General features: G+C 46.7%; 1 protein-coding gene across 2 annotated transcripts; it reads left to right on the plus strand.

Annotated features, from left to right (window-relative positions):
- The first annotated feature begins 868 nt into the window (after positions 1-868).
- On the plus strand, positions 869-4,942 carry LOC115394246 (C-C chemokine receptor type 3-like). Of its 2 annotated transcripts, XM_030099508.1 has the most exons (3): positions 869-983; positions 1,056-1,228; positions 3,234-4,942. In XM_030099508.1, the coding sequence occupies exons 2-3, from the start codon at positions 1,056-1,058 to the stop codon at positions 4,084-4,086; spliced, it is 1,026 nt and encodes a 341-aa protein (XP_029955368.1). In that variant the 5' UTR covers positions 869-983; the 3' UTR covers positions 4,087-4,942. The 2 variants fall into 2 exon arrangements, with proteins under 2 accessions (XP_029955368.1, XP_029955370.1); XM_030099510.1 differs by lacking the exon at positions 869-983 and having other exon boundaries at positions 1,020-1,228.
- Positions 4,943-26,462: the final 21,520 nt, after the last annotated feature.

A 26,462-nucleotide genomic window follows, 5' to 3' on the forward strand; every position in this document is an offset into this window, starting at 1 on the left:
GTCAATCTGGGGTCATTTTCTCACCTCACTCATTAATTCTTCCTTTTTTCTGTGTAAAAGTGGATCTAAGATGTTTTTATTGGTTTATCACACAGAAAGGAAGTCGAATATATTTTATTAGAACATTAATTCCCGTTTTTACCATCTCTTGATGTTTTTTCAGAATATTTTTTTAAAACTGAGGATCTTGAAAAGCTCATCAACATGTTTGATCTTCATTTACACCTCGTTTACAAGACAAAAAATACATCAGAAAAGTTGGTAGCTTCAGTACAAAATGTTTGGTTTTGTTGAAAATGTTGACATTTTTATGATGTTTACTCTGAACCAGAAGAAAGATTTAAATTTACAGGGTTTTTTTAAGGCTGTTTTATCAGTTCAGCCACTCCCGATGGGATTCGGTTGAACGTGAACCCCGGAGAGTCAGAAAACTCCACTGCTTTAGCGTTTCCACTGAATGTGACAGCAGTGGGAGAATCAGGAAGACCAATCAGTCCAAACGAAAGAGAAGAAACGGGAAAAAAAATGGAGCAGAATGCAGCTTCAGTGGTGAAAAAACTGCAGAATGAGGGTTTGAAACTGAAGCGACAGCAGAAAACCAAACACTCTGAGACGGAGTGAACCAGAGAGAGGAAATGAGCTCAGTGCCCAATGGAAGGAGGACACTGGATTGGACAGGGAGTGTGCTATGAGGCTGGTTTCTGGAAATCAGGGTGTGTGAAGGAGTCGTCTTGGTGTGTGTGACGGAGTCGTCGACACATTTTTCACCCTCAAAACCTCAAGGTTGTGAATCACCGGTGAAGAGGAGGATGAAGATGAAGACAGAGCTCTGAAATGTTGTCTGAGCTCAGCTGGAGGAGGAGCTCAGTTCATAGAGAGCAGTGATACTTTCAGCCTCCACTTCCCTCTTCTTCACAAACACACACACACACACTTCCTCTGGTTGGACGCCGAGTCGTGTGACTCGGGGAACCAGCAGCTCGGTAAGTGGACTCAGAACGCGGTGGAGTTTTGGTTCCTTCCTCGTTTAAACACACCTCTGACGCCGATTCCAGATGGAGAACGAAGACTACGTCTACGACTACACCAACTACAGCAACACGGCCCCCAAGGGGCCCTGCGACCGGGAGCAGGACAACCGGCTGGGCGCCCAGCTGTCCGTCCTCTACTACTTCATGTTCGTCTTCAGCTTCCTGGGGAACGGGCTGGTTCTGGGCATCATCCACCGGTGAGTCCAAATCCCACCGTCAGCGCCTCCCTGCAGGGCGAGCCGGGGAAAACCGGTTCAGGCAGACCGGGACCAGAACCGTGTTCTGGAAGGCGACACACCTGGTGGGTCACCGGAGCAGTGAGGGTGGGCTTCTTTCTTGAATTGTCTGAAAACGGCCGGTTCAAACCGTGACTCTGGATTTTACAGTCAGACTTTTTTGTTTCAGAAAGCAGGAATCTTCTCAAACTCCTTTCTGATGATTCAGCTGATTCTCAGTCAGACGGCGAGGAGGCGGTTCTCAGCCTTCAGGCTCTGTTTCCAGATGAGAGGCGAATTGGTATTTATTGATACTCGGTTAAAGGTTAGAACTCGTCCTGGTGCTGCATCCCCAGTAAAAACCAGGAAAGACGGAAACATCAGTGAGAGTATTTATTATAAGGTACAACTCTGAAATCACAACATCACCAAGAAGAACTTGTTTTCCTGAAGACGAACAGGAACAATGTGAAAAAAAATCACAACTGCAGAAAGATGAATGGACAGGGACTCTGTGGAAGCAGATCTTCATCTAGACTTTACAACTCAAATCCTGTTAAACCGCATCTACGGGGACGGACTGCCTGCTGGAGTTGAACCCTCCACTCGCTGTCCCTGGGGTTCGGCTCCAGCAGAGACCCTGAACCGGGAGTCGGGACGGGAATTGTTAAGAATTTAGCGATTCCGGTTCCATTATCGATATTGCTTATCGATACGATTCCTTAGCGATTCTCACTGAGTGAGAAATTAAACAATACAAATGGGTGTTTGCATTAACTCTATAATATCTTCATCCAAAACAGAACAAAAAAAAAAAAAAAAAAATCCATGCCATGAAAACTTTACAAGCTGCAAGTCGCCCCAGTTTCATCATTTGGTGTGAAATACAGACAAACTCTGGAGATTCTTCCTGACGCCAGGTTGGAAAGCTCAAAGCCAAATTACGCCTGGCTCACACTCCGGTATGGAGTTACCGCAGCACTGTCACTCACTGCCTGCTGTCTGCTGTCTGGTGGAGGAGGTTGCCAGATCTGTCCCAAACCTAATGTTAAAACCATCCAACAACAGAAAGCAGCCCAAATCTGCATCTCTGTAGAAAATGCATGTTAAAACCATAAAAACCAGATTTGCATTAAAAAAAAAAAAGAAAAAAAAAAACACGTCACAAACACATAACCATTTCATCAACCCACCTCGGGTTCAAAACAACCTTGATTGTCCAATCTGGCAACACAGAGCCACTCCAGTTTTGTGCAATTTTGGCGTCGTTTGACTTTCCTACAGTGAGTTAGTACAACATCGCTCTTTTTTCTAATGCATACAAAGATTAGATTGCGTTGCTTGTTATGTATTCTACCAGAAGAATTAAAAAAACGTTAAGGAAAAAACGCGACATTTTATTTTGAAATCACTTATTTTGGAGCACGCATCTACTTTCCTTCTGGGACCCGATTTGCTTGTATTTAGATTGAAGCGGCGGGGCTACGGTGCGAGGAAAAATAGGATTATTTCTGAAAGTTTCTGGACCGCGGCGCTGTAGCGGCACCAGAGCGGACCGCAGCCGCCCCGTGGCTGCTGTGAGCCCGGCGTTACACTCCATGCATGGCACGTCGTCGTGCACACAGCCTAACTGATAAAGCGACAGGAGACAGACAAACGATTCCTTGGAACTGAGTCACTGGGAACTGGCTCTTAAAAAGAATCGGTTCTCGATTCCCATCCCTAACTGCGAGAGCAACAAACAACACCGTGACCTGGAGTCACTTTGACAGAGAAACAAGAGGACAGGAGAAGCAGGCTCACAGGACGCTTCCTGCAGAGCCAGACTCGGAGGAGCAGCTGCTGTTCCAGTTAAACCTCCTGGTTTTGGTCTTAAATATGATCCAGAACAGAAAAGTTTTTTTTGCTGTTATTTTACTTCTACCTCGTCTCGCCACAGATTCCGCCTGTCTGGTAACAGATCTCTCCCTGACCCCTGACCCCCCAGGTTCGAGAGGCTGACCACCGTCACCAACATCCTGCTGCTGAACCTGGTGCTGTCCTCCCTGGTCTTCATGAGCAGCCTGCCCTTCCTGGCCGTCTACATGCAGCTCTCCAATTGGGTCTTCGGCGGGGCCATGTGCAAGCTGGTGGGCAGCGTCTACTACCTGGGCTACTACAGCTCCGTCCTCTTCCTCACGCTGCTGACCTTCGACCGCCACCTGGCCGTGGTCTACTCCCTGGGGGCGCCTCGGGTGAGGAGCCGGCGCTACGCGGCGGCGGCGTGCGGCGTGGTGTGGCTGGTCAGCGGCCTGGCGTGCATCAGACCCATGATCCTCCACACCACCTTCTACAACCAGCTGGACCGGAGGACCTTCTGCGAGGAGCACGGCGGCAACCTGTCCGGCATCAGCATCCACCAGCTGACAACGGCGGGGTTCTACCTGCAGCTCTTCCTGTTCCTGGTCTTCCCTCTGCTCGTCATCGTCTACTGCTACGTCCGCATCGCCATCACCGTCGTCTCGTCTAAACTCGTCACCAAGTTCCGGACGGTGAGGCTGATCTCCGTCATCGTGGTGCTGTTCTTCGCCTGCTGGACGCCGTTCAACGTGGTCCTGCTGCTGCTGGAGCGCAGCGAGGCCCTCGGCTGCGAGGAGTCCCGGCGGCTGGGCTACGCCCTGCAGATCACCCGCATCATCACCTACTCCTACTTCGTCGTCAGCCCCGTCTTCTACACCTTCGTCGGCCAGAAGTTCCAGAACTACTTCAGACAGCTGATGGCCAAACGCTTCCCGAGTCTGAAGCAGGAAGTGACGGTCAGGTCCAACTCGTCCACCAAAGCCACGCCCAACGAGCTTTAATAGAGCAGGAAACCCTGCTGTGCCTGGTATTCCTTCAGAATAAAGGTGGATCAATACACTCAGAGTCAGGATAATGAGAACAAACGCAGTGCCACACGGAAACATCTTCGACTTTAGTCTTTTATTGTGAAGCCCAGAGATCTGGATTAAATTCCAAACTGGACTGGTTTAAAAAAACTGACATGATTTTTGTTGCTTTTATTGTTGTTTGTAGCTAATAGTGGCAGATGAATAGTAGTTGTAGCCTTTAAACTTGAGTGGGTGACTGACCGTCATATTTGTCCTCATCCTGTTTTCATTTTTATTAAATTTTATTTAGAAATTTATGATAATGTAATTTCACTGATTTTTCAGTTTTTAATGTAATATTAAGCGTTTATTTGAAAGAGATGGTATTTTTCAGAGCAATCTGCTGCAGAGGTCCGAGTGTTTCCAGGTTCAAGCTCCTCCCACTAAATCTGGCTCCTTTTGATTGGTCCTGTTCTGAAAACAAAGGAAAGTCATACTTCTGGATAGAGATGTGGTTGGGATCACTCTGAATATCCCTCCAAAGGATTTAATCAGTTTATTTTTCCAAAATGAGAAAAGATTTATTTTTTTTTTACAGGAAAATCAAATTTGACTGGGAAACCAGTCATGCTGTATAAAAATGGAATTGAACGAAGCAGACTGAAGAATCTGATCTTGATTATAAACTGTTGAGTTTTGTCTGGTTCCCTGTTGAATACTGGATAATTTCAGTTTGATTATTGATGTAAATTTCCAGTTGACGACGATTTCTTTGGCAATTTATCTCATGATTTTCTATAGAATTGACTTCCTGTTCATTCTGCTGATTGTCATTATTTCAAGCATATTAAAGCAAGTTGAGAAACCTCGAACACGTCTGCCTGAATTTCTGTCCTTGGTGTCAAACATTTGGTGCCTGTGGGCTTAAAGAAGCACCAAAGATGCAAACCAGCACAGAACCAATGATTTTTTTAACCCGATTTCTTCAGAGTAGGGGAAACGACACTGAAGCGGAGATGCGTCACAAACAGGATACACAGAGGTGTTACTTTCTGATAAAAACAGCCACGCTTTGAAAAACAGAGGTCAAAATAAAGTCTAAAGCATTCTCAGTCAGCCTCCGTCGTCTTGTATTTTGGACGTCTCGTGTCTGAAAGCCGAGCCGCTCTAATCTGGAGCCATCTCGTGAGGCAACAAGCGACACTTTCTGTCCGAGTGTCAAAGTTTGAAACCTGATATCACCACTTCAGGATAACATCCGAGGCTATTATATTTCTCTAAAAGCTTATTTTATATGTAATTATTGGTGAAGCATTTGTTTTACGGCCTGAGAGGCGAGATTTTTCACAATAAGAGCTTCACACAGACACTCAGCTTTTCTCTGCCTGGAACAATGCAGTCAGTCACATTATCAGCGACTCTTCCTGAACAGCATCCAGCCATGCTGTCTCACCTCCACACTCTGAACGGTCACTGTCGCCGCTCTATCGCTGTACGCCTCTGCTCTGATGGACAGGAAGTCCACGCCAGTCAAGCACAAAACCAGGTTAGGAAAAAAAAAAACCCCAAAAAGAACACTGGATGGAGTTCAGGGTTCGTTGTCACGGCAAACATTTCCACTTCAAATGAATAAACCTTCATTGCATTTTGGACAAAGGACAAGCTGCAAAACCACCGTTTCCAGATCGGCTCCCAAGGTGGAACTTTCTGAAAATGCCTTGAAAATGAGTGAAATCAAGAGTTTTTGGAAACACTGGGGCTCAGGGCCGGAACAGAACCACAGAACACTGCTCTTCTGCAGCAGAGCGAGTCGACAGAACCGAGGAATAGTTCAGAACAGTTCAAACAGCTGAAGCTCAAGAAACATGCAGAAAAATAGAGAATTATCTTATTTTTCTTTTTTAATTTTCCTATTGGAAGGGTGACGTTCTTCTCACCATTTTCTTTTTGCTGCTACTGTTTTTCTGTTTGTTATTCTGTAAACATAAAAAAGGCAAAAAAAAAAAAAAAAAAAATCAGCTGAAGTCACTGAAAACATTAAATAAGTTTCAATGAAAAAGAACCAAAAACTCAAAAAGAGGCAAATTAGACAGAATAAAAAAAAAAAAAAAAGTGTTTTCATTCAAAAAGGACCTGAGTCAGAAATTTAGTTTGATTTACATGAAAAAGGTGATTTATTGCCACGTGTTGTCTGTTTCCATGACAACGGCGCTGAAGCTTCTGGAAACACGACCGTCACCCGGATGGGTTTAATTCCCGCTGCGAGGAGAACTGAGGCCCGGCCGTTCGCCAGCCTGGTGGCCGCTGGGTCAGTTCCCTCAGAACCACTGCTAGCCAGACGAGTCGAACTCCCCAACCTGCACCGCGCCGCGCCTTTCCCTCAGCGGCGGCCATATATTTCACCACCGGGCTGTCAGGTGAGAGGTGAGAGGTCAGCCTCGCCCCCCCCGACCCTCCGGAGGGTCGTGAATCGCCGCCAAGGTCTAGAGAGCCTCTCCTCCACGCCGCCAACACATCAAACGGCTTCTGTGAACCGCGGGAAACAGGAAGTGCTGCGTTGAGCAACCGACTTTCAGCAGAGCCTGGTGGAGGTGGGGGGGAGGTGGGGGGTGGGGGGGGGGGGGTGGGTGGGGGGGTGAAACGACGATTGTGAATCCAGATTAATCATCGTGATGAACGTTTTCACTTCTTATCAGATTTAAGTCGAAGTGCACCTTCTCAGCAACAAGCAGCGGATATGATTAATGACAGAACACACACACACACACACACACACACACACACACACGCACACACGTACGCACGCACGCACACAGCAGCAGCCGCAGAGTTCAGCAGGAAGAAAATATCAGAAATACAGAATAAACACAGGGACTAACGCTGCCCAGTGACTCCAGTAAGAAGACGATTATGCTTTTATTTTGAAATGTTCATCGCCCAGTTCTCTTCACCGCTCTTCTCTCCCATGGGACCAGTTGAAAGGCCGTGTTGCCAAACGACAGGCCCAAAACATCACTGGGGTCACTCGCGGTCTACCTGGGGACGCTCGCCATCGACTGGTTGGGCACCGCTGGCATTTCACAAGCATTGGGATGAACTTTTGTTATTGACAAAATACTTATTCTCCTCCATAATTTGCAAAAAAATTCTTTAAACATCAGACAATGATCTTCTGGATTTTGTTTTGTTTTTTTTTGCTCATTCTGTCTCATAGTTGAGGTATTCCTGCGATGACAGCTGCAGGCCTCTCATCTTTTTAAGTGGGACAACTTGCAGTTGTTGGCTGACAATACTTCTTTGCTCCACTGTATACATATCTGGATTTATGACGACCGGTCTGCTGCTGATCGGTCTGTCCTGTGGCCTGAGCTTCTGGAGAATTAAGAAGACCGCCGACACAAAAGACGTCCACGGGAGGACGGTCTCTTCAAATCAACGGGCAAAAGCCGAGGCTGACCGTTTGTGCGAGCTCTTTCGAAAGGCGGACAGTTTGGCTTCTCTTTTTGTGGTCTCACTTCTAATCATGAATCCCTTTGGAACCGTGATCTGAATTGATGTACCTTTTTTTTTAACCCCTCCCCAACAACTCTGTACCCTTTCAATGGAGCGCCGTAATGGGCTGCCTGGGCGTCTTTAAACCCCATCAATTTCGGGTCCGGGCGACTGTACTTGACAATGAAGAGTATTCAGATTCTGATTCTATACACGTTCCCGGTTTGTTTGATTCAGCCTCCCGCTCTTATTGTGAAGCCCGTTCTCTCAGTAATCACTTCACTCAGACCCGTTTCCACCCAGCAGAACACATCCTGCTCCCGATAAGAACTTCTCCCCTCACCGGGGGAAGAAGACAGAACATCTCTCTTTTCGCCACCAGGGCTGCAAAACTTTCCTCTCGCTGGAGACGGACTGAAGACAGAGACGTCTCCGGCTTCACCTTCACGCTGTGCTTCATTTTTACTTTTTAATAGAAGTGTCGAGGCGCTCTCGGGGGTCCTCCACTTGTGGGGAAGGAGAATTAATTGGAGGGATTAGCGCTACATGCTCCCTGCTCCCTGTCTGGACCCCGAACATGGCTGCAGGGTCTGCAGAGCTGCTGCTGCTGAGAGGAGGAGGAGGAGGAGGAGGAGGAGGAGGAGGAGGAGGAGGAGGACGAGGGATGAACAGCCGTTTCTGAATCTGTGCTTCACCTCTAAACCGGATCAGGTGTTGATCGTTTCCTCCCTGAACCAGACCCTGTTTCGACCTCCTTCCCGGAGCCACAGCGAGAGAAAGGAGCAGCTGTTGGGTTCGATTCCGGGAGAGATGAAAACGAAAAGCAGCCTGCTGGATGTTCGGTCAGAAGACGATGTGGCTACATGCTAGCCGCTAGCCGGATAAAGGGGGGCGGGGCTTCTGCTGTCTGTCCAGATCGATCAATAAGTCTGGTGCTACTCGGTGGAGCCGTTTCTCCTCTCAGGTCAGAGGTCAGAGGTCATTTCAGGTGCTAGCGGTTCTGATTCCAGGTTTGATCTGATCTCAGAACAGCAGCGAGAAAGAAAAACACCAGCTGAAGGGCGAGCGACTGGTTTGACCTGAGACTCAGAAAATTAAAGGAAACCTGGGGAGTAATGTGAACGAATGAATGAATGAATGAATGAATGAACGAATGAATGAGTGAATAAACGGTTTACTTCCTTTACGCTCTACACCAGTGGTCCCCAACCACCAGGCCACAAAGCGGGAATTAAAACTTCTTTTTTTTTTGAAAGTGTAATTTTAAATTTCCATTCAGCAGCATCGAGTTTTATTGTGAAAAATGCTTCACTCTGTCATTTTGTTTTTCATGCATCATTCAGCCTCCATTAAAGGTGCATTAAGGAGTTTTTCAACTTTTAAAATACTTATTTTCCACCATAAATATGTTACAAATATTCAATGGTGTATACAATGTGCCCTGATATATTCATTGTAAGTACCGCTAACAGCGCTAAACTGTCACTTGAAAGTCACAGTGCCGGTCCGGCACCAGAGTTTTTTGGGGAGAATTTGAGAGGATGTGATGTAATGCGCCTCCCGCTGGCCTGACTTCCTTAAGTTTCGTTTTGTCCGCCATTACTCCGCCAGATGCTTCCAACCAAGCAGTGTTGAGGATGGATCTTCCAGAAAGTAAGAACAGACTGGCTTCTGGCACTGCCTCAGCTCCACACAGACCCAGCAGGCAGAAGAAACTTACATTTTACTGAAGCGCTACTAAAAGAGCGAGGAAGGAGATCCCCTCTTCCGTGCACGTACGAGGGGGTACCGGAAAATTCCCGGACTTTGCTTATAACTTTTTATTTCTGACATTTCAAAATAAAACATCACTGTCGCCTTCAAGTTTTGTGTTATTGTAAGCATTTATTAACATTACTTAAATGCAGAGTCTTACAAAAAGGCATAATCTTAAATAAAGTTTTAACAAACACAAAAATACAATTAAAATAAATATCAATTGTTTTCAATTAAGTTAAATCCTAATGCATCTTAAAACAAGGCATTGCTGTTCACATTTAAAGGTAAAATAAATTTACAAAAATAAAAAAGTGCAAACATGATCAAGGTGTAAAAACAGGGCACTCAGGGGCTGAAGAGGTCTCTGCTGGACTGTCTGACCTCGTCTACTTTTGAATGAAAAACTAAAGAAAAATGATTATATTGCTTACAGTTAATAATATTCTTGTGTTCTTTAAGTATTTGTTGTTTATATGGAGTTCACAGCAGTGCAGCAGTCCAGCAGTACCTCCTTCAGTCCAGCAGAGGGCGCAGTGTTACTGTTAGATGTATAGTGCAGTGTGAAGCAGTAGAAGAAGAATGTGGGAATCCCCCAGACTGATAAAGCATGTTGTTCGTGGCTGCTTCATTAAAGGGACTTAAGGCAAGATTTGTGAGAAACTACACATGCATTTCCACTTTATTCAATGCTAATGGGTCGTGAAGCATTAAAAACCTAAAATAACAGGCCAATCCGCGTATCTGTCTGTTGCCTTATACAGGCTGTGTGCCAAATAATTTGTTGCTGTTCGGGGTCCGAATTTCCCGCGCAGTCGTGGGGATGTGACGTAAATTGACGCTGTATGCGCGCTGCCGAACAGGAAGAACATGGCCGCCGTGGACACGGACTCAAACACTGCTGGGATCAGGGGCGGGCAGTGTTGCCAACTTGGTGACTTTCTCGCTAAATCTGGCGACTTTCCAAAGCCTCTTTTCGACTTTTTTTTTGTCAAAAGTAACTAGCGACAAATTTAGCGGCTTTTCCTGGTGCTCTGGAGACGTGACAGGAAGTCTCCGCTGTCCTCAGCAAGCAGCGGGTGCTGCGTGAGCCCCTCCCCCGTCCCAAAGCACTCACAGGCGGCCAGTCTCAGCAGCGCCCCCTGCTGAGTTGGGGCCGATTGGGTAAACGGCCCGGAGCTGCTCCACGGCGGCGACGGGAGAGCTCCAGCAGCCGCGGCCTGCTTCACGCGCCTCCGTGGCTATGCGGCGGGTCCCCGCGCGCTCCGCGGCCGGCACATAGCGCGTCTCCGCCCGGGAGCGGAGATCCGGAGCTGCCGCGCCGCGGCTTGCTCCACGGAGGCGCGTGAAGCAGGCGGCGGCTTCCACGGGCCGAGTGGAGCTGCCCCACGGAGGCTGACGGGAGAGCTCCGGATCTCCGCTCCCGGGCGGAGACGCGCTCCGTGCCGGCCGCGGAGCGCGCGGGGACCCGCCGCATAAACACGGAGGCGGAGAGGAGCTCCGCGACAGATTTAAAAATGAATCGTTAGATTAATCAATGCATCGAAGAACTATTTCCTAGATTAATCGATTACAAAAGTAATCGTTTAACGCAGCCCTATTATCAGCGTTATCTCGTGAGTCAAAAAAAAAAAAAAAAAAAACATGACCGAAGCCGGGCAGGCACCCGAATAAATATTGGATGTGCGTTTGATTCATGGAGGGAACTTCAGCTGCATTTGGGAGTGAAAATGGATGCTTACAAAAATCACATAATATGCGCTGTGGTCCTGCAGTAATCCGCGACGTAGTAAACAGCATGAGCATCCCTGGTGCAGCGCTGTGAAGCCGGACATTCTGTAAAATGTTTGTGCGCGCTCCCGTGCTGCCTTGGCTGGTGGCTGCAGTTCCCCACAGCACCTATCGCGGCAGCACTGAGGTAAATTTTGAAAAGCTGCCTTAAGTCCCTTTAAACAGAAGCACCGCAGGACAGAACACGAACCATTTTGGATTAAATCCGCTAGTTTGATGTTTCCCATCGCGGCTCACAGAAGGCTGCTGTGGCGACGTGCTAGCATCCATGCTAACTCGCACCGGCTCTGCGTCATCAACGAGCCGCGGCTCTCTGATGAAAACATGCCTCACCTCTGACCCCCTGTGTGTTCATGTATCGACCAGAAGGTGTCGCCATTGCAACCGTATCACCAGATGCCATTAAAAGCTCTGGAGACCGTCTTTGGTATCGCTGTTTTGGCTCATAAAAAAAACATATTTACTAAAAACAAAAAAAAACACCGACGCTTAGCCTGGCGGGGGGGGGGGGGGGGGGGGGGGCAAGTAAAGTCTGGCGGCCCGCCAGGCCTATAAAGCACTGAGGGAAACCCTGCTGGAGGCTACATCTGGCGAATCAGGCGGATGGGAGAGGAGATTCATCTCATTCTTCTCCAGAAACTGCGTGAGGCGCGGCGCCGTGTCCGCTGGCGCTCTGTGGTGGTGGATCAACCGGCTCCACTCCGCCACGACGCTCTGCTTCCTCCTCACATCCTCACGGAGCGTCTGAGGACTTCCTGTAGTAGTCCTGATTTACAGTCTGACCTGGAGGGACAGACTCGCTGTGGACGAGACCCTGGACAGCCAAGAAGCAGCTCAGCATTGTTTTCACGGCTGAGCGGACCTGACGCGCCGACATCCGGCCCTTCTCAAACCCCCGGACCACTCATGGACCTGAGTCTTCCCCAGAGCAGCATCCTTGTAGGCTTGCTGCAACAAGCCGAGTGTTTCTGCTGCTGTTTTTTCCAGCAAAAAGCAGAATTTAATGTTTGCGCTGCTCTGGCTTCCCAGTCAATGTCGCCATTTTGGAAAAAATTGAAGACGTAGCTGCACTCTGTTACTATAAATAGCGCCTGACAGGCGTCAGTGTCACTCTGGGAGCTCAGCTTTTCCACAGATATGCACGAGGCTTACCGGCAGCACATCTGACGGCCAGAAGTCGAAACTCATTATTATTATTATTTTATGACCAGAGTCCGGGAACTTTCCGGTACCCCCTCGTACATGGACGCAAGCCACATGCACGAGTGTTTCTCGTGCAGTTACACCCAAGGCCTGCAGGGGGCGCTGTTTCGCATAAAACATACAAACTCCTTAATGCACCTTTAAGGCTTTTTAAACACCCTCCTGCCGTCAGCGGATGAGTAATGTCATTTAAAACTGGTCTGTGGTGTTACAAAGTTGAGCGGCTCTGATCTGAAGGATAAAACTTCAGCTGTTCCACATGCTGCACTGAACATTTTCTCACAACAACCCAGAAGATCAGGAAGAAGAAGAAAAGATTTACTTTAAACTCTTCTTCTTCGTCATTTCACATCAATCATTTTACATTTCAATCCTAATTATTTCACCTTTCTGTGTTTTTCTGAAACTCAATGGAGATCTGCACAATTTCAAATCCACCGTATTTCTTAAATTAAAATGTTTTCTCTTAATTTGAAAAAATGCTTGAAACAGTTGGAAGAATGTTTCAAAATTAATCTAAGAGTTTTAGGATGACTGATTCTATGAATTATGTTTTCTTCTGATAACTCTTTTGTGGACTTTAATTCCAGATCTAAACATGTTCTCAGTGGTCCTCGAGACCTCAACACACACCGAGTCTCTGGCATCAGAGGTGAGGAATATAAAACACACACACACACACACTTCCTGTTGTGGAATGAAACCAACAGTTTGAGATGATTTCTGTTTCAAAGCTGAGTTCAGGATCTAAAATGTCTCCCAGGAATTCCCCGAGTTTAGCTTCATGTCATCATCGATCACTGCCTTCTTCAGGCGAGTCTGACAGACGATGCGATTGGCTGTCATGTTCTGGAGGGAAGACGAACCCTCGTCTGGCCCAGCTGGGCTGCAGGTCAGAGGTCAGGCTGATCGGTTATTCAAACACAGCTCAGATCGCCGTTCCAGCCGGTCCTGGACCCCCAGCCGGTCCTGGACCCCCAGCCGGTCCTGGACCCCCAGCCTTTCTATGAAGATCGACTAAAAAGACGTAACTTGGAACAAAACCACAAATCAACGGAGAAAACTCCTGACTGATCGTTGAAACCTGGAGAAACCAGCAGCTTTGCTTCACGAAGACAGAAGTGATGGTGTCAGACGGAGTGGAATCGGGGGTTGGACAGACCGCCGTCTCTGGGGTCTGTTGACTCCCGTCACCGTTCCCTCCGCCGGCGTTCCAGCTCCACGAGTCCGGAGTGAAAATGGCTCTGAACTCACTTCATGTTCTTCCAGGTTTTCTGCCGACTCAACGAAGCGAATCGTCGGGATTTTACAGGCGTTACCTTGACGTTCTGTTGTCTGAGTGATTTTAACGGAAATCGAACGCCGCGTGTTCAACACTCGACTGGAGCTTTCTGGACGGAGACGCCACAGCAGAAACCGCCGCTCCGTCCACGCGCTCGTCTCCAGAGTTGAGAGGAAACGGTGCAAACAGGAAAACCCTTTCAGCCTCGCCGAGGTGAAAGGTCAGCGGAGCAGACGGAGAAACGGAGCTCGTCCTCCACCAGTCGGCCAGATCTCTGCTGGAACGGCGGCAGACGACCACGCCCGGGACTCGGCATCAGTCCGACAAACGCCTCCTGAACGCACCACGGCGGTCAAAGGTCAACGCTCCTGCCTCAGGGGGAACGGCGGGAACAACATGGCGGTTTAGAGATTCTTTAATATTCAGTCACTGGCTGATAGCGACTTGTACAGACCACTGGCTGTATGTAAAGGTGGGCGGAGCTAACGTGGCGTTCTGAAGCTTCCAGCAGGTCGTCTCCATACTGAACTCTGTAAACCAGATGCAATGTGATTGGTCCAGCCTGTCACATGACCACATCACGTGGACAGGAGGAGGAGCTGTGATTGGCTGATTGATGCTGAAGTCAAATCACCAGATGACTGATGTGGAAACCAGAGTCCGGTCCAGAAGAACCAGAGACAGAGACCAGAACCTGGTCTGGAACCAGGAGCTTTCTGTTTATTTACACTCTGAACGCTTTTTGAAACCAACACCATCTCCCCCTGCTGGAATTTCGCCAGTATTACAGCTTCAGCATTATTTTCACTTTTCACCAGCGGAGGTTGGTGATTGGTCCAGACACCTGTGGAGTTCATCAGTGGGCGGAGCCAGAGGACAGTCTTGAGGACCTCAGTGCAGCGAGGAGCTGAAACTGAAGTTTTCAGAGTGAACTCTGAGCTGATGATCAATGAAACACATACACACACACACAGTTTCGACAGCACACACACAACTGTATTAAAGCTGCAACATTCCAGTCATGAATATCCGTCAATAAATGATTATTTTGCTGCCAACGTCTCCTTCTCAGTGTTGTTTTCCTGGCTTTGTAGAAAGAAGGAACTGTTCAGATATTTGAGGCAAAAAAAAAAAAAGCATCAGAGTCGCTTCTTTACTCGATGTGTTTTTTCAGAGAAAAGCTCTTTTTCTCTGGTTTTTGGTCAGACAGGTGTTTCTGGTGAAACCATCCTCTGTTCTACTGCTGATTACTGAAGAACAGAGAAACAAACTTTGTTTTCCTGATGAGAGAAGAGAGTCTGCTTTTCCTTCTTTTGGAAGATTAGGAGTTCACGTCCTCGGAGGAACACAGTATTCTGCGAGCCGGATCTTCTGAATGCATGAACAGAACCTGTTTCCTCAGTCTGTGTCATTCACTCATTCATCCTTTCATTCCCTCTTCACAGGTTCTGTCATTCAATGTCCTTCAGTTTCCATGAATAACTTAAAAATCTGGCCTTTTTTAATTACAGTTTCATTTCATCTCACAGATCAAATTCTGACTGACTGACGCAGCTAAATGTTGTAGAATGGAAAAACCCGCTCGGTTCCCACAGATGTTTAACCGAAGCCTCTTTAGCTGTCGCTGGAAATCAGATCAGTGCCTCCTGATATACTTTATTTACCCTAAACGGAGCCAGGATCAGTTAGCAGATGGTTCTGTGTATCTTCAGCAGGCAGGATTGGAATTATGAAGCAATGCATTGAGTGCAGCAGTCAGTAAAGCAACATTTCCAACATTTCCAGTCAGATCAGTTCCTGGAAGGAGAACAGGAGAATCTATTCTGGTTCCATGAAGTGATTCCTCCACCAGAGGAGCTTTTACACGATAAATGTGACCTTCTCTGAGTATTATCGCCATCAGGACCTCTGAGAACCGAGAAAATGTTTGCTGGAACACTTTAATCTATTGTCAGAGAAAAGTAACAATTTCCTTCACACAGACGTTGGTTTTGAAAGCCGAATGTTTGATCAGTGACTGAATACTTTTTCCATGAGTAACGCTTCTTCAACCCCCGTTAACAGGTCGGTGCCCCCGCTTTCCCACAACACTCAATCTTCTCTCCTTGGCTTGCACACTCCAAGGTCACACCATTTTCCCCTTTGTTTAGATCTATTGCCCCTTTAAACATAAATCACTCAAGGTACTTTACAAAAACCTGCTTCAATTTATTAAATCAGAAGTGGAGAAAGAATTATCTGATTTAAAAAATCATCAAATGTGAACAAAAGATTCTCTTTGATTCAAAACCGAATGTGAACCCAGAAAAAAGCACACAGTCGACACTCATTGGCTCTTTTGATTTGAACAAAATCCTTTTTTTTTTTTTTTTTTTTTGGGGGGGGGGGGGGGGGGGGGGGGGGGCACAGTTCTTTAAACACCAGCTGGTGATTAAACAAAATATGGTAATAACAAAACAAAGAGGGGCTGCAGTACTCGCACTTTCTGAAGAATCAGGGTCGTAGCGTCTCCTCCAGACAGTCTGGAGTGGAGATACCAGCTGAAGCAGCCTGAGAGGAGAAAGAGAGGAGCTCACGGAGGGAATCCTGCCCATTACCTGGCCGCCAGAGGAGCGACCGGGCTGTTCCGGGTCACCGGGAGCGCTAGCCGAAGCAGTTAGCATAGCCTGCTAACGCAACAGCAAGTCCTCCTTGGACGTCCGTCTAAAAGTTTCCAAAGTGCTGCAGTCTCTGAAAGTATAGCAGGTAAAGTGTGCCACTTATCAGCACAATATCCTCGGGATGGATTCTTAGCTGTCGCCGTTAATTCCTCTGTGAGCGCAGCCGCGCTGCGGCTCCGCCCGCTCCACCCGCTCCGCTCGCTCCCACATCGGTCTCCACCGGAGTCCTCTCACAAAACCTTCTTCTTCTTCTTCTTCTTCTTCTTTAGGGTTTAATGGCGGTTGGCAAACTGAAATGGTGCATTACCGCCACCAACTGGTATGATTAGACAAGGATGACACGTAACCTAGATTGTAATAAATAAATAATAAAAAAAAAAATTACTAATAACTAAATACGATTACACAATTCAGTCTCCATCAAAAATGTCCATAAAGCTGTCCTCCCTGCACTGTTAGCAGATTCTTGTAAAAGACTAACCAGGTCCAGTTTTTGTTTCAGTCTAGCCAGTCTCTGTACTAACTTGATTCGATGGATATTATATTTTTGACATATGCAAATCACATGTTCTATTGATTCCTTCTGACTGCAAAAGTCACAATTGCCCGTCAAGTGTCTTCCTATTTTGAAAAGTGATTCATTCAGTCCAGTGTGTCCAATCCTTAATCTTGTCATGACTGCATCTCGCTTTTTATTCCCTGTTTCCTCGACCATCCCTCCAATTCGTTTCTTTATTTTATAAAACCACCACCCCGTTGTACCTTGATCCCAGTATTTCTGCCACTTTAGCTTCAGATTTTGTTTTATTATACTCTTTGCTTCTGCCTTGTTCACCCGTACTTGAATATCTATATCTAACTTATGGACTGCTATCTTAGCAATGCGATCCGCCTCCTCATTCCCTTGCAGCCCCACATGTGCTGGTACCCATATAAACACAACACTCAGCCCCATCATTTGAATCCTGAACAGTCCTTGTTGAATCTCATATAAAATGTCCTCTCTACTGTCTGAGTGACTGTATTGAAGGCTGACTATAGACGAGTTGGAGTCTGTGCAAATCACCGCTTTTAAAGGCCTGACCTCTTCCACCCAGTGAAGGGCAAGGAGGATTGCCAGCATTTCCCCCCGTATAAACTGACACTTCTTCATTTACTCTTTTCCCAACTTTGACTCCAAACTCTGGAACTGTAAAAGCCACTCCTATTTTCCCGTTTTGACCTTTTGAAGCATCTGTGAAAATTTTAACATAACCAAAATATTCATTGATAAACATTTGAGCCGTCTGCCTATTTAAACTGAACTCCTTATTTTTGTGCTTCTTGTGAAGTAAAGTCTGATCTACTAATAGCGCCTGGAAGAATCCACGGAGGAAAGGCTGGCAAGGCCACAGTTGGACTTATTTCCAGTGTATCCACCTGAAATTCTTTTGCGGATGTATTTATAGTCCACCCAAAACTTCTCCCTGACTTCTCACACAACCTTGGCCCCGCCCCCTAACTTGACAGCTCCACAGCCAATCACAGCTCGTGAATCACGCATTGCTGGTTGAACTCCAATACATTAGGCTTTTTTGCACTGTACACGAGCAAAATAAATAAATAAATAAATAAATAAATAATACTGTAATGTCGATGCAGGTGAAACAATGAGCGTTTTGGGATTTCACAATTCCAATTTTTATTACAGAACACAAATGCATCACAAACACAGCACCTTGTGCTACAGCAGTACCAAACATCACTCCCGGTATAACATAAACCCTAGAGTGTGGCCAAAGCAACAATAAATATCGGATCATGACACAAAACAACAACATAAGTTACTTTAGTTACTTGAGTTAAGCCTGAATTCATATTTTCTCACAGTCAGTGGGCCTTTAAGGCCTCAGTATGCTCCCCCGTCGCCGCGACGGCGTTCCTACGCCGGCAACCCTACGCCACTACTGAACATATCTTGCTTCTGCGTCAAGGAACACCCTCCTCTGCAATTTCACCGCCAAGCCGCTAGCAGTCACAACAACAATGCGGCTTCCGTAGCTCCGGCTTTACCTAGACATAGATCTATAGACATAGATTTCTAGACGTACATATCTAGACATGCTGCACTTACCGAACATATATCTGCATATATGACATATCTGGCTGTGGTGGAGGAGAGGCTGAGCGGACCGTGATGAAATATTGGTGAAACTAATGAGCTTTTGGACGATTAAAGCCATTTTAGGAGCGACTATGAACATAGCCCCGTCTGCTAACAGTGCTAACACTGCTAACAGCATAGGGATGTGCGCCGCTCAATTTTGGATCTAAATTTCTCCCGAAGCACTGTTCGGATCAGAAACGCATTCGGGGTGAGTTCTGCTTTATTCTATAAACAACACGAAAGCGGACCAATCACAGCCCTCGACGTTCATGTCACCACGCGTCGCCTCGACGCGAAGTCACGATTTTCGGGAGGCGCACGTCAAGCCCCGGCATATACGTCGTAGGAACGCCATCACGGCGACGGGGGAGCATACTGAGGCCTTTAATTGTGAAGCCAAGGCGCCTTTTACAAGACGCTTCCCAGACGCGTCACTAGCGTAACGCAAGGCACGCAGTTGCATGGGGGCACATGACGTCGAGGGGCACTCCCAGGTAGGGCCCTGAGCTGAAGGGGGCCCCGAGGGACGGCTGATATCAGTCAGTTTCAATGACAAATTAAAGGCGCTACACTGGACGCTGCAACGACAGTGTGTCGAAAACCCCCCGCATGGGGCCCTTTCCGAATTCTCACCGGTTAGTTGCTGGTAGGGGGCCCCGACAGACGGCAGATATCAGCGACACAACTTGAAATCCCCCGGATAATTTACACTGACACGTCGGGAACCTACCTAATGGGGCCATGACTGCATTTGCACTTCATGCCACTGGATTTGCTGTTTGCATGTTCAACCTTATTTTACACAGACACCACAGAAGAAGAAGGGCCTCTGAAGTGCAGCCTCTCTCTGCATGTTGTGAGAAAAAGTCGGCAGGACGTGGTGATATGTTCAATGATGCGATGCAGCGTTTTTTTCAGTAAAAAAGAAGAACTGAACGATCGTTTCCGCACATTTTATTTACTCAGTAGCAGCTAAGCTGTATCACAAGTAGTTCCTGTACTCAAGAGACCAGATTCTCCCTGGCAGACCCTGGCTCAGCCTCATGCCGCCCGGACCCTGACAGACGAGTTTGCAGAGAAAAGTCAGGAAGGTGCAGCTGTAAGATCAGCAGGGACAGGCAGAGCTGTGGTGTATTTAAATGATCAAGAGCTTTTAATCTGTTGTTCTGGTGAACCGTCACCACACTGTGTTAGGAAGCTGAGCTGTAATGCTCTTCCTCTTTTCTTTTTTCTTCTCTTTTCTTTCCACACAAGTCTAATGACTGACAGATATTTGACTTTTATGGGCGTTTTTTTTACCTTCATCTGAGAGTGTTTTTTTTTTTTTTTTGTCTGAAAAATGTATAATTTCTGGCATTGGGGGCTTATATAAGAGCATGAGGGCCCAGTGCGAGGTAAATACGCCACTGACGCTTCCTGTTGGTGTTTTTACTGCAGAGACGTTTCGTGCTTCCATGTTGTTTTCCTGTTGAGTCACAAAACACCTAAAAATGCAAAAACTCAAAAATCTTACCAATTGGTTCTTTAAAATGTTTTCAGTCAAAATTTCTCATCCCACTTGATTTAAGATACAGAGAGAGACTTATTTCCTGATTTAAAATTATTATATCAAGATATCTTTTTCAGTGAAATTGACTTTCTGCATGGACAGACGATTTCACTGGATTTAAGCATAATTCTCTCACATTTAGGGCTGATATCTTATATTTGGGCTACCATTTTTTGCAGTGTATAAGAGCATTCATGCACAAAGCAAAAAGTGTGCTATTAAGGCAAAGAAACATTAAATTGCATTAAAATCCCGCAAACAATACATTCAAAAGACACTTCAAACAGTAACAACCAACATAGTTTTATTCTTCATTGACTGAGCACAACAAGATCCATTTTCCTGTCTCCACCTTGGAAGCAGTTTTTAAAAACACTCTGAACGCAGCGGAAGTTTTCCGTTTCCGCCTGAAAACCGCTGAATGAGCGTCGTTTCCTCGGCCGGCTGCGTCTCGTCTCTGTGGCGCTCCAGGCCTTCCTGACTTGGCTTTGAAGACCAGACGCGACGGAGCGTTTCACCAGCAGACGGGCTCTTTTCTCATCTGGCACCGCGCTAGCATCCCGCTAACTCCACAGCTAACTGGCTGTGTTTTTCACACCGGGGCAGTTAGCGGCAGGACTGTGAGTAAATGTGAATGTGAGAACATCAAGTTATCAGCTCTGAGTGAGAAAGTAATAAAATAAACCGCCTCCGGTGGAGGGCAATCCAGATCTCCACCCGGGGAAAACCCTTCTGAAGCCTGGCCTGACGGAGCGCCATCGACCGGCGGGGGTGAGTGACGGCTTGAAGGCCGCCGTCCTGCTGTGAAGCCGCCTTCCAGCGGCGGCGGCGTCCGGGTTTCCGCTCGCCGGATGAAGGAATCGCTGGTTTAAGATGCACGGAACACCTTCATCCTGCTGATCTTTTGTTTTCATCCAGGATCACACATCAGACACGTTTCATTCTGGAAGAACCTGCTGGAAGCTGAAAGACAAAGAAAATCAATGCAGACGTCTTTTCTATCAGCCTCAGTTTTATTTAAATACACTCATATGAGAAAGTCTTTATTCCATTGTTCTCCTCCTCAGTTTGTTATTTTACAACCTTCACTGTTCCAGAGCGCCGGACTGGCTGGAAAACTACCAGGAAGTCAGCGTTCTTCCAAGCTTCACCGTTTAGAAGAGGTTTATGGAAATAATTGGACCCCAGAGTGTAATTAAAAGGTATTTAAATCTTTAAAATCTGAATATGTAGCTTTTATCGGCGCCTCCAGGATTTCCTGTGACTGTTTGTTACGGTGAAATTGTGAGGAGAACTGAGAGTTTAAATAATCTGAATTTATGACGTTGACTGAAGAACAGAAACACTGAAATCGCCTCTAAAGCCAGAGATGAACAGGATTAACAGAGATTAATGACACATATGCAATGAAATTTACTTTGTTTATATGAAAACACAAGAAAAGATGCAAGTGTTGGTTCTTTCAAAGAGATGTTTCAACATTTTAATGGACAGTATTTGTTCCTGAAGTGATTCTTCAGATTGTTCCAAGTCTTTTACGCCACGGAGGGAAAAGATCAGCAGCCAACAAACGGTTAAACAGGAAGAGGTTTCTGGCTTCAAGGCACAAAATGACAACGTGTTTGATGTGTCTGTCAGTGGAGGAAGCAGTTCACTTCACGTCCTGGAACAGTCTGGCTCACAGCCTGGTCCGGTCTGTGGTCCGGTCTGTGGTCCGGTCTGTGGTCTGGTTTACAGTCCGGTCTGTGGTCCGGTCTGTGGTCTGGTTTACAGTCCGGTCTGTGGTCTGGTCTGTGGTCTGGTCTGTGGTCTGGTTTATGGTCTGGTCTGTGGTCTGGTCTGTGGTCTGGTCTGTGGTCTGGTCTGTGGTCTGGTCTGTGGTCTGGTTTATGGTCTGGTCTGTGGTCTGGTCTGTGGTCTGGTCTGTGGTCTGGTCTGTGGTCTGGTCTGTGGTCTGGTTTACAGTCCGGTCTGTGGTCCGGTCTGTGGTCCGGTCTGTGGTCCGGTCTATGGTCCGGTCTGTGGTCTGGGCTGTGGTCTGGTCTGTGGTCTGGTCTGTGGTCTGGTTTACGGTCTGGTCTGTGGTCCGGTCTGTGGTCCGGTCTGTGGTCTGGTCTGGGGTCTGGTTTATGGTCTGGTCTGTGGTCCGATCTGTGGTCCGGTCTGTGGTCTGGTCTGTGGTCTGGTCTGTGGTCTGGTTTACGGTCTGGTCTGTGGTCCGGTCTGTGGTCCGGTCTGTGGTCTGGTCTGGGGTCTGGTTTATGGTCTGGTCTGTGGTCCGATCTGTGGTCCGGTCTGTGGTCTGGTCTGTGGTCTGGTCTGGGGTCTGATTAGTTCAGACGCTCTGCTGCGTTTTGCTGTTGGTTTTGGTTTGGGGTCCAGGTTGTCGGTAAATGGAAGACATTAGAATCTCTCATGTTGACGTCTTGAAACCAAAAACAAGGAAGTGAATCTGTGGAGGTTTGCTGTGAGGGCGGCTGTGATTGGAGGAGGGACAAAAGTCTGAATGAATAACGGTGATCAGACAAAAGTGGAATTCATGGAGAAAGGTTACAAATTCACTGATTTATATTATTGCTGTCAAAAGACTTTTTTTTTTTAAATAATGATCAATCACCTTATTTCCATAGTTAATTACGATTAATCCTGCTTTGAACTGCATTGTTTAATTGCATTAATTAATTAATTAATTGCATTTGAAGGCAGTTTTCAGTCCAGAACGTAAAGCATCCATCAGTATAAACCATCAGGTCTAAAGTTGAATTTAAAGTCATCAGTCAGAAATCAGTGGCTGCAGGAAGCTGAAACTTCAACAGAGCGTCTCGATCGGGAATCAAACACAGAGAAAGAATTTCCTGTTTGACCTTGTTGCATTTTCTTACGAAATAAATGTAGACCACCTTATTACAATGTCTGCATTAAAAATACAGTTTTAAAACAGAAAAAAGCCCAAAGTCTAATTATGTGATTAATCGTGATTAAAAATATGAATCTGTAGTTATCTCTACATTAATTCATCGCGATTAATGCAATTAACTCTGAGAGAAGACTGACGGACGGACGTCGTTCTGCTTCTAAATTGCTGTAATGAGTCTCGCTGATCCACTGAGGAGGTGTTTCACGAACCGAAATACCTGGGTTGGAAAGGGTCTCGGGTTTGACAGCAGAACACGGTTTGGACTGACGGGTTCCAGTCCAGAAAGACACAAATGGACACGGAAAACAGAAGCACTTCATCAAAGGAGACCTGGTCTTCATGACTGTTGATCTCTGGAGTCCTGGGCCGAGTCTTGCAGCTCTGACCGGACTCCAGTGGACTCACATTTCTTCTCTCGATCCAGTGGAGTAAAGAATGGATTCTTCATGTTTTGGCTCCTCAAAGTTTGTCCAGGTGACCGTCCTGTTTTCCTGCTCGACGGTTAGAGGCAGAGCGAAAAGCTTCATTTTCACAATTCATGAAATATTTTGGGTTGTTTTTCATTCCAATAATTCATGTGACGGCTCCTGATCTGTTGGATTGTTTTGATTGATTGCTGCATGGATGCCGCTGGCATATTGACATTGTGTCATATAATAGTCTGGTGATGAAGTTTAGGGGAGTTTAGGGGGGTTTCGGGGTGTTTGGGGCCTTTGGGGGAGTTGAGGGTCATTTCAGGAAGTTGAGAAGTATTTAGGGGAGTTTAAAGGCATTTAGGGAAGTTTAAGGGTGTTTAGGGGAGTTTAGTGGGATTTAAGGGCGTTTAGGGGCATTTTGGAGCATTTAAGGAAGTTTAGGGACATTTCGGGGTGTTTAAGGGCGTTTAGGGAAGTTTAGGAGTGTTTTGGGGCATTTTGAGGTGTTTAGAGGAATCTAAAGGCTTTTAGGGGCGTTTAAGGGCAATTCAGAATGTTTTGGGGCATTTCAGGATGTTTTGGAGCATTTTGGGCTGTTTAGGGGCGTTCAGGGGTGTTAAGTTTCGTTTTCCAGTCAGGAATTCCGCCACACTGCCCCCCTCTGCTCCTCAGAACTCCTCCACTCAGTGAAGAAAGTTTGATCAAAGTCGAAAAATGTTGGAAATAAATCGCAGTAAAGTGGAATCTCCAATATTTTTTTTAACATCCTGTAAGTGTTCTGTCAATACTGCATTAAAATCTGATCTTGTGGAATTACTTTTTGAATGACTGTTAAATTCGTCGTCCTCAGTTTGAAAAACTTCCCCCTCAGAGAAGACTTCCACTCATCTCCCGCCTGATTGGCCGATTTGCTGCGACGCCTCGTTAGACGCTGATTGCTGAACATTTTTATCAGGGATCACTTGATGAAGAGCTGGCCTGTAAAGTCGCCTGATGGCCGCTTTAGGCCAGCCGGTCCGGCCGGAGTGCGGCGTTCCCGGGACCAGTCCGGTCAAAACACTCGCCGACGCTGAAGCGTTTTCCAGCGCGTCCTTCTGTCGCCCTCCAGAAGGAGGAGAACTCTGATTAGAAAAGTTGGAGGGGAAGATTTGAAAGCGTCAGAAGGCTGGACGTGTTGCTGAAAGTATCCACTTGTCAGTCATTCTGTGGCGGGAAGGCGGTGGAATCTGAGGGTTTATTAAGAGGTGAGCCGCGAGGCTGAAATGTGAAGTGACACCTCAGGAGCGCAGCGCCGGATCAAGTATGGATCATATTTGAAGAGCTTAGTCCCCTCAGAAGCCCTAATCCTCCTCTGAGGGGGGAACGTGACGGCGGCGGGAAATGACACCAAAACTTTCACAACTTGCAGCGCACGAGGAAGAGGATGTGTGTGTGTGTGTGTGTGTGTGTGTGTGTGTGTGTGTGTGTGTGTGTGTGTGTGTGTGTGTGTGCGTGCAGCGACAGAGAATTGATCCCTAATCACCATGATGCTAACGAACACTGCAGGTTTCAGATAATAAACTTGTGTGTTTTACAAAATAGACTTTTTGTTCGTGATCTAAAGCAGAAGGATTTTCAAAATCTCGACCCCCAGTCAGCCGAGAAGCTCGATTCTGGATTGTTCTCAGCTCTCTGACTCTGGAGTCTTCGGTTTTCCTCACGTATTAAGATTTTTGGTCAGAAATACTGAATAAGTTTCAGATTCCTGATTCTCGGCCCTGGAGGTGGTTTTCTGGACAGATTCAGTCTCAACACTCCTCACACCTCAGGACTGTCTTATAGGATAATCCTGAAGACATGAGGTGATCTGGAGTTTGTCATCCTCAGAACCAGCCTGATGATCTTCATCATGATGATGATGGTGAACCAGGCTAGAGCGCCCCCTCATGGCTGCAGACAGTAATGCTCCCACCTCGGCTCATGTCAGTCAGAATGAATTAAATATGCTAAATTACTCATATGCGACACAGAGAAATGGGTTTTGGATTGTAGAATTTTGTACTGAAAGAATCTGAACTGAATCTTTAAACATAGTTTTTCTATGGCCGTAGTTCCAGGGTTCTCCATTAGGGGGCTCCACCCTCCTATGGGATAGCTTCACAGACCTTTCTTCAGACTGGCGGAAGCGAGGGAATGAAACACAAATGGCCCGTCTCACGGTCTCACTCCTGTTTTCTCCTGTTGTCTAATCAGAACAACACACTCCATCCACGGTTCCTGTTCCACAAACTCTGATAGAAAAGTCACACCTGGCTGTAAGAGTCAGAACCGGCCAAGCTGTGAGAAACACAGATTTATAGTTCAGAAAATACTGTATCCTACTTTTTTGATGCATGATGATGATTAGTTTGCCCCCCAGAGCAACTTTATTCTACAGTGTTCTTTTTTGTTTCATATTCATTCAATTTATTTATTTATTTTTTCACAGAGAAACTGAATGTTGGCTCCTCTCAGAAGTCCTCACATTTCCAGTTTTTCCTTCGTGAAGCCGTCAGGATTTACTGATCTCCGGTCCGGCCTCCCCGGCCGTCCTCAGCCTCGCTTCAGGCGGCCGATTCCTCACCGGCGGGCTTCTGTGCTGAATGTCTGTCTGGTCGGAGACGAGCGGCCGTGATGAACGGGGGAGCGAGGCGCTCCGGTCAGCACTTTCAGAGCCCTGCGTGAGGATCTGGCGGGAGGCGTTAAATCTGTGGTGAAGGACTCAGGATGCAGCTGGATGGAAGTCAGGAATCACTGGACGATACAGCATGGTGTCATCGGCGTGGAGCAATCTGTAATCCCCTGAGCTTTTCATACTCTGCTCATTCTCACAACTTTTGAGTAAAATTTCAGGAACACCTGAGATCATCTATATCTCACAGAGGACTGATCTTGTTGAGAAAATTCTAAAATAATCAGAATTTATATAATCAACCCGGTTTGCACGACAACTTCTCGGTTAAATTGCACCATTTTGCATTTTTGCTTCAGAAAAATTGAAACCACCTCCCCCCATGCTGCAGAGAACAAGACATTTTAATCATTTAGCAATGGGCAGATGTTGTCTGCAGTGTTTTCTAAAGCTCTTGTGTGTTTGGTTCACACAGAGACCAAGCTCAGGCATTTTCAACAAGTTTC

Source organism: Salarias fasciatus, chromosome 9, assembly GCF_902148845.1.
Source record: "Salarias fasciatus chromosome 9, fSalaFa1.1, whole genome shotgun sequence".
NCBI classification, from domain to species: Eukaryota; Metazoa; Chordata; class Actinopteri; order Blenniiformes; family Blenniidae; genus Salarias; species Salarias fasciatus.